The sequence below is a fragment of the Malaclemys terrapin genome, chromosome 19 (genome assembly GCF_027887155.1).
Source record: "Malaclemys terrapin pileata isolate rMalTer1 chromosome 19, rMalTer1.hap1, whole genome shotgun sequence".
In the NCBI taxonomy this organism is placed as follows: domain Eukaryota; kingdom Metazoa; phylum Chordata; order Testudines; family Emydidae; genus Malaclemys; species Malaclemys terrapin.
In genome coordinates, this window is record NC_071523.1 from 12,503,367 (window position 1) to 12,527,693 (window position 24,327).

The following is a 24,327-nucleotide window of genomic DNA, read 5'->3' on the forward strand; positions in this document are numbered from 1 at the left end:
GCTTGCCTTAATAGTAAATTGATGCTATTCAGTAGTTTGTGAAAGCAACAGTTTAGCTGTTCTGTATCTGCTGGGAAGTAAATGTCCTGGTATAATTAAGCTTTAAGAAAATACTGGCAGGATATGTTCAAATAGCATATCAAATTTGTAAAGGGGAGGTTCAAAATTAGAGCATCATGTTACTTTACAAAACAACTCTTGTGTAGTGGTAGCAGTAAAAATATGTATGTAAATCTGCTTTACCTTAACAAGTGCCTGTGACAATTATAAGTTGACTTAATTGTAAGTTTTAAATAAACGTTAATACTGTGACTTCCAAGAAAACTAAAATTAGCAAAGTCCAAAGGGCAACAGTCTCAAATTGGCTAAGATCCTAGACTTTATATGATGTACATAAACAAAATATACAGAGGGCTTTCCTTTATGTATTCAGAGCTGGTAGACTTGTATTTAAATTCCTGATGAGAAATATATTATGAGAATTTATAAAAGTATTTGTCTAGCATTAAATAGGACAATACTCCCAATTTCCTTTTGAGGAGTGAAGATGTGGGTGTGGTGCTGAGTCAGCATAATGACCTGTTCTGGATAATACTTGGTGGTGACTTATGCATATCTTAGAACATAGAATAGTATTGTTATTGTCCAGCATCATTTATGTGGGTGTTTAAGTGAGAAGCCCTATTAGAACAGTGACACAATATTGTCACAGCAAAACAAAGAGCTTCAGATTAATTTTCTTATTCTGCTTTAAGTGGTAAAGACTTAAATTGGTTAGAAATGCCAAAATTTGTGTTGCCTAAAAGAGTTGAAGTTCTAATAAACTGCCCTCGCTCAGAGAAATTAAACCACTTCTTGAACTCTAATTTGGTTTAAAAATATTTAAACTGAGCTATTTTAACCACTCTGATCATCCTCCATGTTATCCATCCAAACCCGTCAATATGCTTTATAATGCATGGAATTGTGGGACAAGGAACAGCAGTATTTTATGATTCATTAATATTGCTTTGCTCACTTGAATTGCACTATGGATGGTTCTCTGCACTATGGCTTAACTGTGATTACACATTCAAAGAAGCTCAGGTGTTTGAAGCTAAATGTGATTATCCAGATATCTGCTTCCAAGTTAATTTGAATGATTGGACATCTGGAATATAGCATATTTAAATAAAAGCAGGGATCTGAATGTGGTCCTACCAAACTGCCTTGTCTTGCTTTCTGACTTCAAAGTAGCCCCTGTGCAAACAATCTTGCTGATACACAATAGGATATCATGGGAATGCCTGGGAGGATGACTGACAAAGTTCTGCAGTGAACCCTGTGTGAAAGCACTTCTACACTACAAATCCAGCTGTTGGAAGAGTATGGTCAAATATGACTTTTTCCTGGGAAGGCTATGGACAATTACATTTTGCGGTATAAATGAGATCAAATGATGTGTTTTAAAAATCATGCTAATGCCTTAAATTCTTAGCATACAAGCAAATTCTATCTACAATTCATTAAGGAACTATGCTTTTATGCACCGGGTCCCTCAAAACTGTTGAATTTGCAATGTTGGACTTTAAATGGGTTTAAAGTAGCACTTTGTTTGAGATGATCCACTGGTGGAATGAAGATTCTTCAGCATGATTATAATAGAGTTTTAAAAAGGTACTGTAGTTAACCACTCTTAAGCAATGTTATTTAGCTTTTCCCATATTAATAAATATAAAGAGAGTCCAAGAAATATTTTTGTGGGTGCTAGGAATCTTTGTGTTTGGAGAGTACATGCGTATGCAACTCTGAAAAATGCTCTTGTAGCGTCTCTGTTCATTCTCTTGAAAAACAAAAAACACTTCTGTTAGCCCCTTCCTGGAGATGTGTGTAACTCACATTTTCCAGTGGGTGACTGCTGTTGGTTTTTCTCCACACTGAACTGCCAGCTCTTGTTTGTTTAGGGCAGAGAACTGTGCTGACGTCCTGTCTGCAGCCTGCTAATGTGTAATGCAGCAGTCAGCTGGATAGTGGCTCTAAATAAAGGGTAGGTAGGGAAGATGAATGGCACAGTTTGTGTAAAGGGTGAGCTTCCAAATGACTGCCACACTTCAAAGTCCTAGTAACAGAATGATACATGTCTGGAATTTGTTAGAACATATTCATACTTTCCCTCTTTGGAAGAAATTTTTTTTCTCTCTTTGGAAGGTAGCTGGAATGAGATGCTGACTCCAGTATTTTAAGACGAATTTAGACATCACTCTTTATGCCCTCTAGTTCTAATATTATAAAAACTAATTTTCAGTAAAGTATTTTGCATCAAAGTGCAGCATAATACCATGAGAGCCTAAAAAAAATTACTCTCATCAGAGCGTGCTGCAACAAAACAGTAAAAAGTTCCATGATAAAGAATATCCTTAAGGAGACTGGATTATTTTATGTTTTCAGGCTACAGTAAGGTGGATACATAATCTTGTTAGTTTATATTGAACTGTATCTAAGTTTTGCTTAGCTACAGAGATGAAAATGTATCAAATGATAAAACTAATAGTCAACTTGCAAACTGATTTACATTCCCTTCTGGGTATGGCAGGGATGGAAACATGTTTCACCTCAATTCCGTAATGAGATCAGAAAGCTCTGACAAAAAGCATTGCTATATAAAGTATATATAATATATAGCATGGTGCTTGTTCTTACTGGGCTGGCTTGGTGCTTGATGCATTATGTGGAACTTAACTTTGCTGTGTCAAGATGAAGAAATTTACTAAAAAGAATTGTTTAATCATATGAAAGCTCTTGATGTACCAGGCTCCTGATTTTTGCTGCATAATCTCCGTTATTAGTTGTACTGATTTAAGGTGCATATTATCCAGGCACCAAAATATTCATCTGCACATTGTCTTGTGCATCTTGATATGTGCTCTGTAATAGTACCTTTAATTTGTTTTGGAGGGAGGAGAGGAAATATTTTGTGCTTTAGGGAATTGAAATGTTTTGTTTTTGCCTCTTATGGTAGAGACCATTTGGGAGGAAATAGCTGGTAGTATCTGACAAGCTCTGCTCAAACTTGAAGCTGCATATGGCCTGTTAACAGCATTTCTCGTAACTAACAGTTCTTTATGGGCTTCAGCTTTTTGATGCATAAGACCCTTTCTTTATAATGTCAGAGTTTTTGTACCGTAATGTTTTTTAAATGGGCTTTTTATTAAAATAAGATCTTATTACAATGAAATGGAAAAGTTAACATATTGGGTAGATTCTTGTTCTGATAAATTGAGCTGTAGTATATCTTGAACAGAGATTTTAATACCCTAGGGAGCATCTGGAGACACATGAGTATTTATTGGGAAGATTAGTTGTGCATTACTGTAGTGGAGGGATGCCAAGGAATGTAATACTTGAACTGCCTAGTGGCAGAGGTTGGCATTGGTGCTAGAGTTAGAGTTCAGTTCACCAAGAATTGAGCAGCTTTTTTTTCTTTGTTGTTGTTTTTTTTTTAAAGACAACTGTCACATTAACACACTTCAATACGTTAACCCCAACACTCATTATTGGGCTTTCTGCCATATCATGTCCCTACAGTTATGTAGTCTTCTGTAATCTTAATGCCTTGCTCAAAATGCTGGACTCCCTAGGTGGGGTGGGGTGCTCAGTATTTAAAAGCTTGCAATTGTTCTATAGTCCTTTTTCATTATTCTGTAGCGTTAGCCAGGAATTCAAGCAGCGTACAGGTTTTGTGAATAATCATTTGATTAAAAATACCTTAAAATTCAGGATTATACTTATATGCTATGTCCCTGGAATAGTTTATATGGAAGCCCTAGGAGATCATAAACGTGGTACATTAAAATAAGGAGCTGATTATAAACTCGTGGGTTTACTTTAAATGGGGTCATCAGGGATAACTTCATAAGAGGTGGTTTCTGAAATTAGCTCCTTTATAATAAGGTTCCACTATTTAAAAGTGAGGCATTCTGCAGTAATTTTTCCTTTATCCTGTAGGATATGCGTGCTTTAGTTTTGAACAAATATTTTGTCTTGTACTTACAAACATAGCATTTTGTTCTGTTTTCTGCATAGATAATTCCTTTTCAGAGCCAAAATTTGTAAGTTTTTACTAGTTGCACAATTATGTATTACTAAAATAAATGAGAATTAACACTGGTTCCACTTGACTTGCATATTAAGGGTCAACTTTGCTGTAACTGCATTTCAGATCAAAGAGAATAGTAGTCATAAAAGTGTAATGTTCAACAGTGTGTAACAAGTGTAAATTCATAGTTTAATAACACTATAATTGCTGTTTGGAGAAAGCATACTGTCAGCTGTGTCCAGTAATCATGTGTTCAGATTCAAGTAGTTAAGGAGCCAGGTGTGGCTGGACAAGAGGAGTGGAAATTATTCCTTGTTCATTAAGTCTGGAAAATATGCTTGAGGGTATGAATAAATGGGGAGAGGAGAAAAAAAAGTTGTTCACAAGTTAGTTTTTATGTTCAGTAAACTGCTTAAGTTTAACATAAATGTTAATTTTAAATCATGAATTAAAGAAATACTGTGAAGCTAAATTTGACGTTGAACTTCAAGTTTGCAAACACAAGTTATTATAGAACCTATACCAATAGAAATGTTTTCAGGACGCATAAAAATCCAGTGGCAATGAAGAAATCTTTGCTGTCTGCAACCCCATACGTTGCATCACTTTAGTATGAAAACCTGGTGGTGAAACTGATGAATGTGTGCATTGTTCAAGCTGTGAGAAATGTAAACTGTAAATAAACTTCATTAATGGTGAAATGTGAATTAGATTTACAAAAAACTTTAGAAACGTGAAGTGGGGATAATAACCTTAAGTAAAATGTTAAAAAGCCAAAAAAAATCCCTATTCAAGATGTATTCTTTAAATAGAGAGACTACTAGACACTAAGTTCAGTGAGAATTAAACTTGATGGGTACCTCTGCAAAAACCCAGAAATTCACTGAGTATCTACCTGTTTAACACATGAATATCCAGTTTTATCACCAATACCCAATAAGGGAATTTGAAACCTTTTTACAATCTGAAGGCAAGTATTAATTTAACCTGAGAATTTCACAGTGTATGATAAACTGAAGGCTGAGGTTAAATCACATTAGTGAATGAGGCTCTAGATTTGTAACAGTTAAGACCACTGGAATTTGTTCATACAATTTTGTCCAAAGCTTTTCTGTGTAATGTGTGCATCTTTGACTTTTTCCTTATTTGCTCCCTCTTCAGTCTTTCCTGTATTACTGACTTGGGTTTATCTTTTTTCCCTTTAGAGAGTTTTGAGGTGACAGTCACCAAAGAAGGTGATAAAGGGTTCTTTCTATCCCTTTTATGAATATTAACCCACTAACTTTGGTTATGAAATGGGGAATCAGCACCTAAACAGAAGATCCTGTCATGCTCTTTTACCCCCATTTTATTCTCCCAGTTTTTTTCTATTTTAAAATATATTGATAGAAATTGTTATGTAGCCAAACCCTTGGTTAGAAATATCTTTAAATCAGACATCCATTTGAACTGTTTGGGATTATATTTAGGATATATGAACACTGCAGTTAAGCTTTGGTTAAAAAATAGTACTTTCACTAATAGCTTACATTTTTGGGGCATCTTAGGTTTCTCCCATACATTTTGAGAAGTAATATAATTGCCAAAACATAGCCACAACCTGCAATACACTTTCCTCACTATATGATTAACTAGTAATCGTAGATCTGATTTATAATCCAGTTTGTAAATAGTTTTAGATATAATAAAAGTGATTTACTTTGTAGGTTTCTTTTTCAGGTCTGTTAGAAAGAAAAGTCTGACTAGAAAGAAATATCTAGTAAATCCCTCTACATGAAATAACTATCAAGATTAACATAATTGGTATATTAGTAGACAGCGTTGAAATGGATGCCTGAAAAGTTGGTATTTCTACCTTTCTCATTCAGTAGTTTATTTTGATTCCCTAATTTTAGCCAGGTACATTGCACAGGAAGACTTTGTCCATTTGATCTGTTGACAGAATTTCTGTAATTATAGTGCTGAACCTATACCTGAAGCTTCTTCACCTCTCAACTTGTAAATGTGCATTTTAACCTTCTGCTTTGGTCAAAGTAAACAAGCTGCCCAGCTATTCCCAGTAGCTTGGCATAGAAGATATTACCAGTGGCCTTGGCTGTATGCTCTCATAAGATCTACTCTTACCCTAGAGCTATCTCAAGTACTCCTGTGAAATGCCTGTCTACGTTTCTCTTTTGTATTCCTGCATGAATGGATGCAAAGTAAACAAGTTGCTTGGAAGGCAGATGTATGCTTTTTATACTAAAGTTCCCAGAACTCACCCATTTTAAAGCACAGTGCTCTTGCTTTGTCCACAGACCCTCACAAATCCCTGGCTGCAAAATACTGAGTCATTTACATTTGAAAATGCGTGGAGAGGTTTTTGACTGAAATTCTAACCTGTGCTGCTTTGAATCTCTAGGTGAGATTTGTGGATTTAAAATTCATGGGCAAAATGTCCCCTTTGATGCTGTGGTAGTGGATAAATCCACTGGTGAGGGAATAATACGCTCAAAAGAGAAACTTGATTGTGAACTGCAGAAGGACTACACATTCACCATCCAGGCCTATGATTGTGGAAAGGGACCAGATGGAACTAATGCAAAAAAATCCCACAAGTAAGTAAATCTGTGGGTGGCTGAGGGGAAGTTCAGTTTAAGTAGTCTTCTGATTGATGTGGCCTATAGTCTGTATATTTGAAATGAACGTAAATCAGGTGATTCTGAAGGCTTTAAAAATTATATTAACGCAAGTGGGTCAAAGCAAAAACGAGAACTGCTTTGAAGTTGTTACACCTAAATTCTAGGGTGTAGTGACTTTTATTGGTCCTTTGACATATTGACACCTCCGGAAGTTCCACAGGAAACTAATGTGCTAAATTAGGCAGCAGAAATACTGAGGGAAGCAGTTAAAATCCCATGAGGTCAAGGACCTCAGAAGGAAACTGAGCTGAAAGTAGTCCAAAGAAAATCTCTCCAATAGGTGTTAGTGTTGTGGAGGGGTAAAGGAACACATGTTTCTATAATTTCCAAGCAGCCTGAATAGAAAATCAAATTGCTGGTTTAAGATTCCTCTCATTCTAGATTAAAATGACAGTAACAAAGCAATCTACCCTTTATGTTGAGGGAAAGGAAATAACCACATAGTAACATCTGCTTCGAAAAACCACTCAAAAATAATACAGCACTTTGGAAGAAACATCTGTACAGCATGTGGCAGACTACCGGTAGTGCTCAGGAAAGAAGGGCATATAAACAAGATGAGGATTGGGTCAGGAGTAGGCATCATTACTTTCCTAGGGAAAGTAATCCCAGCTGGGATACAAGCATGGGAAGCCTTTTTGTACGGAAAGATGCTGTAGGAAAAGTGTATTATCAAATACTTTGTTTACCTAAATACCAATCAATACTCAAAAGGGAAAGATTACAAACCACTTCAGAGACTGGGTGGAATTCTATCCTCTGTACAGCGTGGCTTCATGTGACTCGCTCTGCACAGCAGCTGTTCACTTTGTAGTAGAACATGCAATTTCCAGCCACTTTTCCCCATTGCTCCAGGAGATGGACCAAACACAAAATGTAAATGCCAATTCCCACCAAAAGGAACATTGGCTACACACAAAAGGGAAGACAAGCAGAGTCAACAGTTTAGAGCAGGGGTCGGCAACCTTTTGGAAATGGTGTGCCGAGTCTTCATTTATTCACTCTGATGTAAGGTTTTGTGTGCCAGTAATACATTTTAACGTTTTTAGAAGGTTTCTTTCTATAAGTTTATAATATAGAACTAAACTATTGTTGCATGTAAAGTAAATAAGGTTTTTAAAATGTTTAAGAAACTTAATTTAAAATTAAATTAAAATGCAGAGCCCCCCGAACCGGTGGCCAGGACCCGGGTAGTGTGAGTGCCACTGAAAATCAGCCCGTGTGCCGCCTTTGGCACGTGTTCCATAGGTTTAGAGCCCCTGGTTTAGAGCAAGCCCAGTGCATGGGTAAGAAAGCAACAGCACTGGGATACTTGCTTCCTAGAGCATCAATTAATGACTGCTTAACCCCAAAAACCGCACTTCCACTTTGTGGGTGACTAGGCTCTTAGTCATCAGCTCTGTATTGCTCATTCTCTTCATGTTGAATTATGTTTCTCTAATACAAATTATTGAGAATGTACTATCCTGAATCTCCTTAACTGATGTGTGACAATGAAGTTAGTTTCTTCCTGCTGATGAAAATGTATCTTGCATTAAAGAAAATGTAAATGTCTAGTGGGTCTCTTTGCACTGCATTTGTTGGCCATATTGGCTAAAATAAGCCCCCTTTAAAAAACAAAAAATAAGCAAACAAAAACCAACCTCTTAGGTAAGCGTTAGAAATATTTACTTCTGGAGGAGGGATGCATTAATAAAATGTTTCCCCGTAGTATTTTTACATTCTTGACACTTGTTCCATCATTCACACTTTGCTCTTTGTTGTTTTCTTCATTGACATATTTTTCCATTCTGTATTTACACATATACTATGACAAGTGCAAGAGGAAAGGCACTGTGGTCCCAGTCTTTCTGGGATTACTTGGCTCATGATAAACTATTTTAGGTGGGTTTTCTGCTACTTTTATATTCTTTGACCTTTCACTTCCACCTCCAAAAAATGAGTTAATTGTGTTTTAGCTGACTTACACAACTTGGTGTATTCTTATTGAAACAAAACTAGTCTAATGTTCTCGATTGAGCCTTTAGTCTGAAGCCTGACTTCTAATTGTCATTGTATATTTGTTTTCCATATCAAATTGTTAATTAAAACATAAAAATTAAGTGTAGTATAAGCTTGATATCTGGTAGTGCATGATAGAAAGGGATAGTGTGTTTGAAGCACAAAATTAATAATCAGATATTAAGGTTTTATTCCCAGTTTGCCACAGATTTTAGTTTTTTTTAACCTTTCTTTGCCTTCGTTTTCCTCTGTAAAATGGCAATAACTTACTTATTGCACAAGGGTGTTGAGGACTTATTACTCCTGGGGAAATTCTGCACCACTGCGCATGTGCAGAATGTATGTCCCCCGCAGATGTCTTTGCTTCCCCGCAGAAAAATGACTTTCTGATGGGGAAGCAAAAGGAAGCCATAAGAGCGGTCATGCGACCCTCCCCAGCAGTATGTTTCAGGTGCCCAGGGCAGCTGACAGAGAGGTAGGTCACTGTGGGGAAGGGGGCAGGACTGGGAAAGACCCAGCTGGTGGCTCCTACCCTGCACCGGGCTCAACTGCTAGTCCTGGCTAGGTGGGGGAGGATGGGACTTCCTCTGCCCCTGCACGGCATCCAAGGCTGTGTCAGACCTACCCCTAGATTTCTCCCCCGGCTGTAGGAAGCTCTGCAGTCCTCCCCGTCCCCATTTCCTGCACCCATTGCTCCTCAGCTGCAGGGGGAGGGATCACTATACAGGGAGCTGCTCCCCCATCAGCTGTGCATCCAGACCCCCTCATACCCAGCCCCTCCCAATGAGCCCCACTCCCCCTGTTTCTGGGCCACCTCGACAAGCCACCCACACTCCGATCCCCAGAATACTGAGCTCCAACCAGCTGCGTCAGGATCCCCACCACACTGAGCCCCACTCCCCCAGCATTTGGACCCCATCACTGAGCCCCACCCTCACACCGACACCCCGCCTGCTGAGCCCCAACTACTTTCATGTGGACCCCCCTGCAGAGTCCAATTGCACCCAGATTGCCCCAAACAGAACCCTCTCAACCCACACCTGGATTCCCCCCCACACACTAAGCCCATCCACACTTGGATCCTGCCTTGCTGAGCCTGCCTGCCTACACCTGATGCACCTGGCACTGATGGGCGGGGCCCTGGGGTATTTCTGGGGCAGGCCCAGTCCTTGCGCTGTGTCAGGGTTGGGTTGAGCCTCACCACTGAGTCCGTGTCCCAGGGGGAAGCTGCACAGTGATCTCTCACCTCTGTGCAGCCAGTGTCCTGTGCTCCCCAATGCTATGCTAGAGCCTCCACATTTATTTGACAAATAAAATTTGCAGAATTTTGGAGAATTTTAAAATATTGTGCTCAGAGTTGTTGTTTTTTTGGTGCAGGATTTTAATTTTTTTTATGCAGAATGCCCTCAGGAGTAACTTATTTGTGTGTAAAGAAAAAAAAAAAAAAAAAAAAAATAATGGAGATATCCCATCTCCTAGAACTGGAAGGGACCTTGAAAGGTCATCAAGTCCAGCCCCCTGCCTTCACTAGCAGGACCAAGTACTGATTTTGCCCCAGATCCCCAAGTGGCCCCCTCAAGGATTGAACTCACAACCCTGGGTTTAGCAGGCCAATGCTCAAACCACTGAGCTATCCCTCCCCCCAGAAGAACTTTGAGATCCTCTGACGGAAGGTGCTATGGAAGTACAAAATATTATTTATTAATCTTCTGGGAAAGGAAAAATGTATCCTGCCTTAGTAGAGGGGTGGACTTGAGCTAATGAGTCTCTTCCACCACTGGCTACTATTCTTTTCTGAGCCTAAATTTTGGTGGGGAGCTTAATCTGTAAAATGTGGTTCTACTCCTATGTTAGTTGAATGGCAGCTCTGTAACATTCCTATTTCACCCAGTGTTAGAAGCTGACCATTCTGTTTCCTCTCCAGAGCAACAGTACATATTCAGGTGAATGATGTTAATGAGTATGCTCCAGTGTTTAAAGAGAAGTCCTACAAAGCAACAGTTATTGAGGGGAAGAGATATGACAATATCCTGAAAGTAGAAGCTGTGGATGCAGATTGTTCTCCCCAGTTCAGCCAGATATGCACCTATGAAATTGTAACTCCAGATGTTCCCTTTGCTATTGACAAAGATGGTAAGAACCAAGGAGGGGGGAGAAATTGTTCTAATTTGGTACTTTAGAATAATGTTTCAAATGTGGTCAATGTCAAAATAAAATTAGTGCTCCCCCCCCCCCGAACATCTTAGAACCCAGGGACCAAAGAGAGAGCAGTTTCTAAGGCATTTGCTGTTTTGGTCAGGAAGGACAGTCTTTTTCAAACTTCTGTAGCTTTTAAAAATATCATGTTTAATTGTGGGCTCTATTGAAGAAGCTGGTTCCAAGTTCAGATCTTACGGGATCTTAACCATGAAGTACAGAGCCTATGGTCTCCTGCTGTTTTGTCTTTTAAAAATAGCAATGTAGATATACCACGTTCTAAACCAGCTGTTAAGATGTTTTTCTTTCTATAACTGTTCTTCTGTATTTAGGATTGGTTTTAAATTTATAAAGCTTGAACAGCAAACACCACGTAAAACCTTATTTAAGACACTGAGAGAGGGCTTGAGAGGTTACACTATGGAGTGGAGGATGCTGGGGTCAATGAAAAGTACTAATTTAACTTGCTCCCTGAACTGTGTAGACCACACAAAGTTACAATCCTCGCTCCTTATCTGCAGACAGTTAAATCTTTGGTTTTATTAAAAGATTTACACTAACATAATGAGCTGTAAAAAGACAGTGCTAAGACTACATCTGCTGCTGTATTTATTTGTGTTAATCTTCTGGGTTTAATCTTAAAGAATTGGGTTTGCTGTTTAGGGTATTATACCCACATAAATTGAGGGAGGGGTTAATTAAAGCTTAATTACATATGACTATCCAAGTCTTAGCACTTGGGGGGGGGGGGAAGTATACTTAATGAAGCTGAGTCTAAAAGATGAACATATATTCACTGTTAATTGGCTCTCCCTATTGCCAGGTTATATAAAAAACACAGAAAAGTTAAACTATGGCAAGGAGCACCAATATAAGCTGACTGTGACAGCATATGACTGTGGCAAGAAAAGAGCTGCTGAGGATGTATTGGTGAAGATTAGCATTAAGCCTACATGCAAGCCTGGCTGGCAAGGTTAGTTCAATCCCCTCCTTTCACCAGCTGCTATTACTTTACTGCAGTTAAACACTGGTAAACACCAGAGATCTCTAATCTTATTTCTTTGTGTGACTATACAGGCTGGAGCAAAAGAATAGAATATGAGCCTGGGACTGGTTCTCTGGCTCTATTCCCCAATATACATTTGGAGACCTGTGATGAACCCATAACTTCAATTCAAGCAACAGTGGAACTAGAGACTAATCATATTGGGAAAGGTTGTGACAGAGATACTTACTCTGAGAAATCTCTTCACAGACTCTGTGGTAAGAATGCATTGATTGGTTTGAAATTGAGTAAAAGTCTTCCTTGGAATATAATCTTTTCACAAGTCAGAATAAGGAATATCAAACGAATGGGCACACTTAATAACATGTCAGTACAAAAGTTGCCCCAAAATCTTGTCTAGCAGACCTTATACTTGGTGAGCCTGACAATTATTTGAAAACATCAAGTTCAGTCTCATCAGAGGAAGAAGAATCATTGCGTTGTCCCCTTCCAACCTTCCTGTTCTCTTATTTTGGGCAGTAATTTCTCATTGGTGATAAATGCTCCAGAATTAAATGGCTGAGTGTGTGTGGATGGGCATCGTTATTGAAAACTGCCTATTTTTCAAGATGCAGGATGAATGTGGGTGTCTTTTCAGAGGCCATGATGAAGAGATGGATTATAAAGTGGAGAAAATGTGGCCTGGAATGAAGGACTTCATTTAAACCAGCTAAATCTATGTTTTGTTGCATAGGGGCTAGAGGACCCTTTTGCATTCACCTATGCTATGATTAGTAGGATTAAAATTCATGAGCCCCTCTGATGCAAAATGAAAGGATGGAAATTATGGGCCAGTCTGTCAGTGATGCTCAGCACCTTTAGTTCTAGTTGGAGTCACCCAAGAGCTGTGGGTGGCTCAGCACCTCTAGAAGTCTGGCCATATGCTTATAATGGCCTGTGTTGCCAAACCGTCTTTTTATTGGGTGTGAGAAGGAAATTGCACTTCTCTTCCCAAAGTGTTAACTGAGGCTATGTCTACTTTAGTTTTGTTGACAAAAGCTATGCCGCTTTAATTAAACCGCTGTTGCATGTCCGCGCTATGCTCCTTGTCGCCAGAGTGCAGCCATACTAGCAGCTCTTGCATTGACACAGAGAGCAGTGCACTGTGGGTAGCTATCCCACTGTGCAACTGGCTGCAGGGTGCTTTGGGAAGGGTTTGCAATGCCTCATGGGGCAGGTATAGCATCACATGATGCAGATTTCTCAATCCCATCTTCCATGGGCATCCAACTAGATTGCCAGCCATTTTTAAACGGAAGTGTGGGGGGAGAGTATGTGTCGGGGAGAGACAGAAACTAGCATGTGTTAGGGGAGTGTTTATATGAGAGATACTGTGTGTGTTGGGGGAGAGTGAGTGTGTCAGCATGCTGTCTCTTTAAGTTCAGACAGTGGCAATCAGTCCTGAGGCAGGGAGAGGGGGAGCTCCCCCATCCCCATTAATCACCACCTCCCTCCCCGGCTCTGCACAGCAGTTGTCCTCGCTCCCTCCCCCTTCCAGCAGCAGCCTGTCTGCAGCTGTGTTCCTGTTTCCCCCAGGGAAAGCAGGATTTTGGGTTAATGATTTGCTGTTTGCTGCCACATGCTCAGCTGTCAGAACTTCCCAGAGATTTGAAAAGGGAGGGGCGCATGCCTGTGTAGCTGTATGCAGTGCAGCGGAGTTCGAAACAGTGAGCAGAGCGGTCATGGTGGGCATTGTGGGATAGTGAGGGAGGCCAGTTATGGCGACATAATGAATGGCAGTGTCTACACCAATGCTTTGTCGCTTTAACTTTGCTGCAAAAAGCTCTATGTCCCTTGTCAAGGTGGTTTTATTTTGTAAGTAGCATTCTAGTATGTACATCTGTTTTGTGGGCAAAAGATGCCTTTTGCTGACAAAACTGTGTAGTGTAGACAAGGCTTAAACTTGTTCTCTATCCCTTATCATCTCTCCTCTTAGACTATTTTCTTTATAATGGTGTAAGATTTACATGAGCAATTCTGCTTACTCAAGGGCTGAACTTGACTCGTATGTAGGTTTTAGCTGGATACCTGTGTGCAGCGGTCTTATTATCTGCTGAAACTTTAACCAATAACATCCATATTTGTGAACTTTACTTAATACTGTGGCAGTCCTGAGCTGCTGGCACTATTAGTCAATGCCGAAGTCTGGTGTGCTTCACTATGACATCAGTTACCCTGGATTTGGAGTGCTGAGTAAACGCCCAGCTTCTTTTAGGAAGTGGATATTTTACATGATTAAACAGCAATTCCTGTGACTGATTTGGGCTCTAAAGGGAATCTCATCCAGCCCTCTTTAACCAGAAGAAGTAAAGCTCTCAAGACTGGTAGAGAGTTATAACAGGAGAAAAGTGGTGTCATCCTCATGATTCAGGAATTCAGGAAGTAAAATGCCATTAATGTGTGATATTATGACTCCTGGGGTAAACAGCAACAAGGAGGCTCTAGGTAGGCAAAGCCTAGAGAGCAAACATTGTTTGCTAAATTGGATGTCTACCAAGAGGTTAAATGGCTGGAACAAGTAATTCAGAGCTGTTAGGTCTGACAATGTTTAACTACATTGCAATTAAATTTAAAATTGCTTGGTGCATGACACTAATACAGGATCCTTACAGCTAATGCGGAAAGGTTAGCAATCAAACCAAACAAACAAAAACCAATTTGGTTTGACACCAATTCTTCGTTTCCTTCTGGGTGTTTTTAGTAATATACTTTTATTGTAGGTGTTTCCTCTGGCACAGCTGAGCTGCTTCCCCCTCCAAGTAGCACTGCTAACTGGACAGTAGGACTTCCTACCGATAATGGCCATGACAGTGACCAAGTCTTTGAATTTAATGGCACTCAAGCTGTGAAGATTCCAGATGGCATTGTCACAGTCAATCTAAAAGAGCCCTTTATGATTTCGGTGTGGATGAGGCATGGGCCTGGTACCAAGGAGAAGGAGACAATACTCTGCAATTCAGACAAGACAGGTTTGTAAATACTTCAGTTATAAACAGTCTCTCTTTGGTTTTGGTGATGTATTTATTCCAGGTCACTCGAGGCTCTGAAGCTCTCTTTTAGATTAGATTCACTTTGGAAGCAACAAGCTACACTGAAAAATTCACTTTTATTCTAGAGTAATGCCCAGGTAGGGAGTTATATTGGCATAGAACTAGAACAGTGTAATTATACAGCTATAGTTCTGCTGATCAATTTTCCTGTGTAGACAAGCCCTTAGAATATTTAGTTTCAGTTAGATAAAGGGAACTTGATATCCAGTTTCCTTTATACTGTAGAGATTTTAGCCATTGTGATATACCAATTGATCTGGCAGTATAATCTGTTTAGATTGTGTTATTTGAGAGACCCTCATTCTTGATACCTCATGATAATCATGAGGTTATATGCTGTAGATTTAGCAATATGGATCCTCACTCTTTTTTTGTTTTGTTTTTTTATAAGAGGATTGAATGTGGAATATTTGCTTCTAGGGGAAAATAGCTCTCTCCCTCTCCCTTCACCCCTTCCATGATGAAGCTGCTTTTATCCTTTGAATAGTTTCTGTGAATGCTTCAAACACCATCATTTTGAAGATGGTATTTGTGATGCGTTCTGTCACCTGACATGCTGAATTTACCTCTGAGCCCGTTTTCCTTGCCAGCTTGGGACTCCAGAACCCTGCCTTGCTGAACCAGACATGCTAGTGTGCTGCAACACAGACCCAAGTCTCGTCCATGCCCCGCAAACTGCAGACTTTAACCAAAAACTGCTCAGCAGGACACTCATCTCCAGCACCCAGGCACTCAGTTCCCAATGGGATCAAAACCCCAAATAAATTCATTTTACTCTGTATAAAGCTTATATAGGGTAAACTCATAAATTGTCTGCCCTCTATAACACTAATAGAGAGAGAGTCACAGCTACTTGCTCCCCCAGGTATTAATAATTTACTCTGGGTTTATCAATAAACAAAAGTGATTTTATTAAGTATAAAAAAGTAGGATTTAAGTGGTTCCAAGTAATAACAGACAGAACAAAGTAAGTTACCAAGCAAAATAAAACAAAACACACAAGTCTAAGCCTAATACATTAAGAAACTGATTACAGGTAAATCTCACCTTCAGAGATGTTCCAAGAGGTTTCTTTCTCAGACTAGATTCCTTCCTAGTCTGGGCCCAATCCTTTCCCCTGGTACAGTCCTTGTTAGTTTCAGCAGGCATCTTAGGTGAAAAGCAGGGGCTTTCGCATGAGTGGGACCCCCTTTGTTCTGTTCCACTCCCTTTTATATCTTTGGCACAAGGTGGGAATCTTTTGTCTCTCTGGGTTCACACCCCTCCTTCTAAATGGAAAGTACCAGGTTTAAGATGGATTCCAGTATCAGGTGACATGTTTAAATGTCCTGTGAGACCCCCTCCATTCTTCCAGGGCTGGTCCGCACATATACAGGAAGGCTTGCAGGTAAATAAACCATTTATAGCCAATTATCCTAGTCAATAGGAGCCATCAAGATTCTAAACCACCATTAATGGCCTACACTTTGCATAATTACAGTAGACGTCAGAGTTATACTTCATATTCCTAGTTTCAGATACAAGAATGATACATGCCTACAAATAAGAGGAATATACTCAGTAGGTTATAAACTTTGTAATATACCTTACAAGAGACCTTTTGCATGAAGCTTATTCCAGTTACATCATATTTACACTCCATAAACATATTTTTATAAAGCATATGGAGTGCAATGTCACTGTATTGATACAAAGGAATATCTGATAACTCTTCATAATTGCTGGCTGATAGAGTACAAGATTCTTGCCTTTGTTCGCTAGAGCAGGGGATTTGTTTAGTGATTTTTAGAAGAAGGCATTCTGCGTAACAAGCTGTCTGGTCTCTCAAAGGAAGCCAAGCCAAAAACACAAGCAAAACAAAATAGGCCCCCTATCATTAACAGAATTGAATTTGATCAAAAGAGAGAGAACTGTATCAGCAATAGGTTGAAAAATATTTCTTTGATCAGATGTAAAGTGTCTACCTAGTAGCAAATATCACTCATTGAAACTTTTGTGTGTGTGTTTGCTTGAGAGTATCAGGTAGGATCAACAAAGATCCCCCCACTCCCCTTAATTAAAAACTAAAGTTATTGGAATCCTTGAAGTAATCTGAATGGAGAAAAATGAACTTAGTTTAGAATTGTGCTCTATTTTAGCAGGGGGAGGGGGATACAGAGGTGATATGCAGCATATCTCCAAAACAGGTGGCTTTTTCTGGGCAGTTATGCCGTAGCATAATCCAGTATTGTTTGAAGTTGATAATTTCTGAAATTATGAATCCCTTCATCTTCATTTCAGCAGCACATTATACAATTTCTTTTTTAAAAAAAATAGGTCTCTTATGGGGATGATCTGTGGTGTTTAATTATATTATGTATAGAAATGTATTACATTTGTGTTGTTGGGATGGGAAACTACAAGGGTTTGGGCCTTTTCCTTTCCCTCCCTCCTTGGCTGATTTATGCATGATATGGGTAACCTGAATTAAAATTACTTCATCCTCACTGTCACTTCCTTGTTTCTCTAAACATCTTCGTCTTGTATTTAGTTTAGATTAGCAGTTCTCAAACTGTGGGTCAGGACCCCAAAGTGGGTCGCAACCCCATTTTAATGGGGTCGCTAGGGCTGGTGTTAGACTTGCTGGGGCCTGGGGCTGAAGCCAAAGTCAAAGCCGGACGGCTTCAGCGCTCAGACTTCAGCTTCAGCCATGGGCAGCAGGGTTACAGCCCCCTCCTCCTCCTCTTCTCTCCCTCCCACCCCCCGGCCGAGGGCGGTGAGGCTTGGGTTTCAGTCCCCCTTCCGGGGGTAATGTAGTAATTTTTATGTCAGAAGGTGGTCACGGTGCAATGAAGTTTTGAGAAAACCCTGGTTTAGATTAATTCTTTAGGGCATGGACCATGTGTGTTTTAATACCCTCATAAAGCATCTTACCTGCCTGTAATGCTATAGACATGCTAAATAGTATTAATTAGCAACAGAAGATTTTTCACTACCCACAATTTGAATTTTGTTCGATTTCTCCTATCTGTAGGCTTACCCCTGTGATATATTAGTCCTAGTCCTTAGTTGGGAAGGACATGTGTCTTATTAGCTATGGTGTTATCAGTATTACTGTTGGATTGTTTAGGAATGGATGACCTAAAACTGCTTCCGTGGACACTTCTTTTCCATTGAAACTATAGCATGCCTGATTTCTTTTAAATCTGTCTTGTGCTCTCATTACTTATTACTATCCTGAAGGACGGTATTAATAGCACATTTACATATCAGTCATGTAGTTTAGGGTTATGTGAATTCTTGACTATCATTTCCAGTTCTAGAGTTTGAGGGCACAGGGCAATGGGAAAGAGTAACATTAATGTAACCTTTTGTGCAGATATGAACCGGCACCACTACTCTCTTTATGTACACAATTGCCGACTTGTTTTCCTCTTCCGCCAAGATCCTTCAGAGGGAAAAACTTACAAACCTGCTGAATTCCACTGGAAATTGAACCAGGTTAGTATGAAAGGGAACTTGTTAAGAAATTTACAATTTAAGTATCCATAGGAGCCTAAAACAGCATGATAGTTTTAATAGTAAATTAAGTCTTTGTGGAAATCCAAAGGCCTCATTCCACAGTTTACTAAAATAAACTGAGCTGTGTTCTATAGTTCTAAAGTTTCAGGGCCATATTCTGCTATCCTTATTCATGTAGAGTCACATCTTGCTTCTTTAGTGTCCCTACAGAAGTCAATGGGGATTAGTTATGGAATACTGAGTTGAACTGTATGAGTAAGGGGGGTAGAAACTGGCTTTAAGTGAGTAAATTAAGTGTTTAAAAGATAGGAATCAGATTTGGTAGAACTTGTCTCCATTGAACACAATAAAAAATGAATGACCATTCTACTTGCAAGTATTCCCATGTGTTTATAGCAATTAAGTATTTGTGAGCATATGACTTTTTTTGTAGGTCAAATAATGTAATAAGATAACAGAAAAACTTTTTTTAATCCTTTTGCACACTGGAAGAAAAATTTTCCTGACACCATGTGCATTGCTGGCGTTAGATAAGCAAACTGGCTAATTGGTACAAGCAATTTGTGTAATATTGGTAGCACTCATGATCAGGAAGACTACCATTAGAGAGTTAAAAAAAAAATTATTGGACCAATAAATCTGAGCAAAATAAGTAAATTTTATGTGGCTAATAGCTCTCATATAGAGGTTCCTTTATCTGCTTCCAGCTAATGTTGGGGATCTGTTTGTTTGCTGCCAGTTATTTAAGCAGTAAGATCATCTGAATTTCTGATGCTGGAATGTAACCACCCAATTAGTAACATTCTAGCATTCTTCACATACTGGCACATGCTGCTGTGATTATAAAATGGCCTTGTGCATACTTACGGGGAGTTGGTAGCATTCCCATAATTGCAACCAGCTTCCATTATTAAAGATCTCAAATTTTGGCTTGGGAATTTTTTTTCCTGGAAATTGCCATATTTATATACTATTAGACAGAATACTTCAGCAGAACTGAATGAAAATCTTGTCAAATAGTGTTTTAATATGGCAGTGTACTAAATGTACTCCAGTGACTGCTTTGGTGGAACTCTGTTTTTAAACATTACCTGTCGTTCTCTTCCCAGGTGTGTGACAAAGAATGGCATCATTATGTCCTCAATGTTGAATTTCCAACAGTGACACTCTATGTAGATGGAATTTCATATGATCCTTTCCCAGTGACTGAGGATTACCCACTACATCCTTCCAAGATAGAAACTCAGCTGGTAGTTGGAGCATGTTGGCAAGGTAACAATTTCTCATCTCCATGAATGGTTAGTTCTCTTCAGGGCAATGGAAGATTGCTTTTTACATCTCCTACAGATATTTCCTCTGTCCCACTATCACATATATTTCTTTTTGAATGTAGTCACTTTTTCTGGAATGCCGTTGTACTCATCACCCATAGGTGGATATGAAATACCAAACTACATCTAGAAATGCCAGGCAGGGTTCCACTTAAGTGATTTCCATAATAATTATGGGAATATAGTCAGTTTTATTTTTGGTAATACTAACAAAAGTACATTTTATTCTGAAGATTACTAGGCAGAACCTTCGCTTTCTAACCTAATTTGAAACAGACTTTAGAAAAACCAAGCTCTCATTTTTGGCCATGTTTCCATATGAGGATTTAATTAAGTAACAATAATGTTTTCTCTTGAGGATTTTGCCACTTGTGGTTATAAAAAGAAGAAAATAGCAGCAGTTTTATTATATGCAAACTAAGCTTAAATTGTGATTCTCTACAGGCTGCTTAATGCTGATTCACAGCCTATAATACTGGTGACGCTTACTCATCAAAAGCTGGAGAAAATGGGGCAGGTGTCATCTGAACATGAAGCGTTGGAAGTAGATTACCAAAGGATTGCAGTGGGCTGCTCAGTTCAGTGCATTTTGCTTACTGATCAAATTACTTACAAGTTGGAAAACTGCTGATCTAGCTAGAAAATCTTGACCTAATAGAACAATACTTTTTTAGTAGAACAAATATTGGATCATAGATATTTTACTATAGGTCTGCAAGCTTACATCAAACTGTTGCATCTGCATACAGTACATAGGACATTCATAGAGCATGCAATAAGGAGAGTCTTATGGTGCCTCTCCTGTCTCTGAGATTTGAGGCCTTGGAAAGATAAAATGACAGTCCAGGGGTCAGAATATGCATTATGTATTTTGAGGGGCCCATTACCTTTTTAATACTTGCTAATTTGCAAAATTAATTAACTTGCAACCAGTCTCCCAATCATTAGTGAGGTTCCAGTTCACTTCATTTATTGCTATATAGATGGCTTTCAGATTATCCCTTTTGTTTTGCTATAGTGCAGCAGCAAGTGGAGCGGTAACCAGCTTCCAGAGAGCTGAAGTGTGCCAGGGAAACCAGAAATATGCCAGCTAAATGTTAGGAACGCCCCAAGGCTTCGATATAGGCTCTTGTATCCTAACACAAGCCCAATCATTTTTACTTGTAAATATTTATGTTCCTTTGGCCTCCACATGGAGGTTCCCTATAGTGATGTGCATTAGCACCACTATATAATCCTTTCATTCCTTCCTGCTTCCATCCTGGCCATTGCCAGTAATGGACTTGAAATGGGGATGCTAAAACTTTGGGGTTGCGGACTTGTGGGTCTGTCAGGGAATTCTATTGAAAACCTTATTTTAAGAGGATTATAACTCAGTCAAAGAAGAATTTATGCCAAGAGTGAAACTAATGCTTAAGGTCTTGACCTGAGAGCAATATTGTTTGCTTTACCAAACTTTAAATACATTGATTTATATATAAAGAAGACTTTAATACTTTTTTTCCTCCTTAAAGTCATGCTTTCTAAATCCTCTTTAACATTTTTATTCTCCCACTCTTTTTTAAAAAGCTGCCATTTCAAAAATTGGCCAATTAATATATGCAGTATTATTAATTTGGTCTGAATTATTGGTCAGTAATGGCTCCTTTTGATCTGTCCATAATACTTTTTTCCTTAGGAGATCGGTTAACATAGACTTTAATCTCCCCATCATACCTGTGAAAATGGGAATATGAAGTATTCTAGCTGCTGGGTTTGGCAGTGGTTTATATAAGAAAATCCAACTCTGTTCCAAGGCTAAAACTGATTAAATTCATACCAGTTGTGAAGAGCTGGTTGGGATATAAGCAGAATATGCTTGGTGAAAGGAGAGAGAGAGAGAGAGTGTGAGTGTGTGTGTGATAACAAAGGTTACTTACAAGTCCCTCGTTACTTGGTCCCTTCCCCATTGTCCCTATTCTTTGTCTTGCTTTTCTACAGAATATACAGGAAATGAAAATGACAATGAAACTGTGCCTGAGACATCTGCAGGTTGCTGGAGTATTTTCCGCTACTTTTTTATTTCATTTTTAAGCCAAGACATTGCTTCATCTCACATATAGCATGAAATGCAGGCATTGCGTTTTGGCCCCTGATGCCCCCCACATAATCTGCTTCCGGGCTGTTTCTTCATTGTACTATTATTTCCAATGCTTCACCTCCTGATTTTATTTTTATTGCATATAAGTGCATATCCATGTACAAACTTGAAACCATTGTGATTGCAGTGAAGTGGTGTAATATGAGCCATTAATGCAAAGTATTAGCTACACTTTTTTCATCTGGTTTTATTCAGATATCATTGCATAGATCTTATATGTAACCCAAAGGACAATGTGTCTTGATAACACCTAGAATTCCTAGTGGGTACTCACTTGATCAGTAGTCTGTAAAAATGCCAGTTGGAGCCAACAGACATAAATACCAGCTTTTCTTCCCATTTGGCTGACATTGCAATGTTTTATTTTTCTACATAGTTTCAGCGGTTCTCTGGGTTTCATGTCTTGGTTTGAGATTTAATTTACTACATATTTCTAAGAGAATACATTTAGGTACTTACTGTTCTTGTAAGGTCTGGAACTGCTTTGAATGCTGTAAAAGTACATACATGAGAAGATTTCTGATAGCTTACTTTTATCTTGGCAAACAAAAGCATAACAAGATCCAAGGGCTGGAAGCTGGAGCTAGACAGATTCAGGCTGGATGTGCGGTGCAACGTTTTTTAAATGAGGGAAACTATTGGAACCACTTACTGAGGGCTGCAGTGGATTTTTCTATCACGTAGATATCTTTCTGAAACTGCACTCTACCTCAATCAATGATGAACTTGAAATAAGAGTTACTAAGTGAAATTCTGTGCTCTGTGTCAGGCAGACTGGATCATCATAACCATCCCTTCTGGTTTAAAATGTATGCAGCACTTCAGGTTCTTGGTTTGGCATAAATTGTACTTTGTTGCACTTTCTCCTATCCTGATAGGCGTCTCCGCATTTTCTAGAGTTAATTACAAATAGGAGATATAATTTCAGCACTAGGGTTAAAGTCTCAAAGAGCTCGTTAGCTCTATCTTTGGTCTTCTTTAAGTACACCACCTCGCTGTATAGGCAAAAGTAACATTTGTGATGGAAACACTAGCCTCTGCTTCACAGTTCAGGATGGCCATACATGTCTGTTTTGAGGGCCATATGCATGATGAACTGTTTAATTCTTTCATTGTGCTTGAACATGATCACAAGTTTAACACCCGGAATGGATATAAACTAACCTGCATGTCAATACATCATGGTAAAATAAAGCACAATTGATGATAAAAAGAAAAGGTCTAAGGTCTATAAAGTTTTTTCCTCCCTCTTTATAAAGGTGGCGAACTCCACATGGCTCAGTTTTTCCGAGGCAATCTGGCTGGATTAATGATCCGGTCTGGTAAACTGGAGAACAAGAAGGTGATAGACTGCCTCTATACCTGCAAGGAAGGATTAGAGTTGCAAATTGCTGATGGCATTGGCAAAGGCATGAAGGTAAATTTGCATATGGATGAAGTGAAATGCATGTGCTGTGATTTACTAAGGGTTTGTCTATACTGGAAATGCTACAGCGGCACAGCTACAGCTCTGCAGCACCATTGCTGTAGTATAGAAGGGTTCTTCTGGTGGTGTAGTAATCCACCTCTCCCAAAGGTTTGGTCACCAAGTCAATGGAAGAATTCTTCTGTTGACCTAGCACTGTCTACACTGGGGCTTAGGTTCACTTAACAACATTGCTCTGGGCTGTGAATTTTTCATACCTCTGAGTGATGTATCTAGGTCAACCTAACTTTCTAGTGTCGATTAGCCTTAAGAAAGCAAGTACTTGACCTGGTAAAGATTTGCCAATATAGCTATATTGTAGATGCAGCTTATAAAAGCAAGAGTGTTTTTCCCCAGTATATCTTATGCCAGTTCTTCAAATGAAATACCGGCTAAAGCGTTTTTGTGCCAGTACAGCTGTCTTTCAATAGGACTGTTAGTGGTATAGAGATGCAGTTTTTAAAAAAATCACACCCCTAGTGATATTACTAAACCAGCAAAAGTTTCTAGTGTAGGCTTGGCCTTCAGTGGCCTTTGAGAATGCAAACGGATGCATAAGCGCTTTACATTTATGGAGCCTAACAAAACAGCTTAACATAATAGGTCTCATTTATGAGTAGGTATTTTATTTCAATAGCAAGGCCTGTGAGAACAAGGCTAAGTTTTCCTGACTTGTTAGCTATATCTCTTTCAGATGACTAGAGTGTCAACATTGTGCCAAATTCCTGGAATTTTTCTTGGATAATGAAATACTGTAAATGTTTGACTTAAACTGAGTTGTAAAGCCAGTGAATAATGATTCGTTCTGCTTTGAATACAAATGCTAATTATCTCCATGCTTA

At 39.0% G+C, this 24,327-nt stretch overlaps 1 protein-coding gene across 4 annotated transcripts in view; it reads left to right on the forward strand.

The window, feature by feature from the left end:
* Positions 1–24,327, forward strand: part of CLSTN1 (calsyntenin 1) — a 60,836-nt gene that overhangs the window by 26,559 nt on the left and 9,950 nt on the right. Inside the window, exons 3-12 of one of the 4 annotated variants that reach the window (XM_054009111.1) lie at positions 5,281–5,310; positions 6,477–6,672; positions 10,682–10,890; positions 11,777–11,926; positions 12,031–12,216; positions 14,719–14,967; positions 18,407–18,528; positions 19,659–19,821; positions 21,861–21,911; positions 23,280–23,437. In XM_054009111.1, coding sequence (XP_053865086.1) covers positions 5,281–5,310; positions 6,477–6,672; positions 10,682–10,890; positions 11,777–11,926; positions 12,031–12,216; positions 14,719–14,967; positions 18,407–18,528; positions 19,659–19,821; positions 21,861–21,911; positions 23,280–23,437 — 1,514 coding nt within the window. The remainder of the gene's footprint in view (positions 1–5,280; positions 5,311–6,476; positions 6,673–10,681; positions 10,891–11,776; positions 11,927–12,030; positions 12,217–14,718; positions 14,968–18,406; positions 18,529–19,658; positions 19,822–21,860; positions 21,912–23,279; positions 23,438–24,327) is intronic. The other 3 variants (XM_054009113.1, XM_054009112.1, XM_054009115.1) reach the window with 3 other exon arrangements.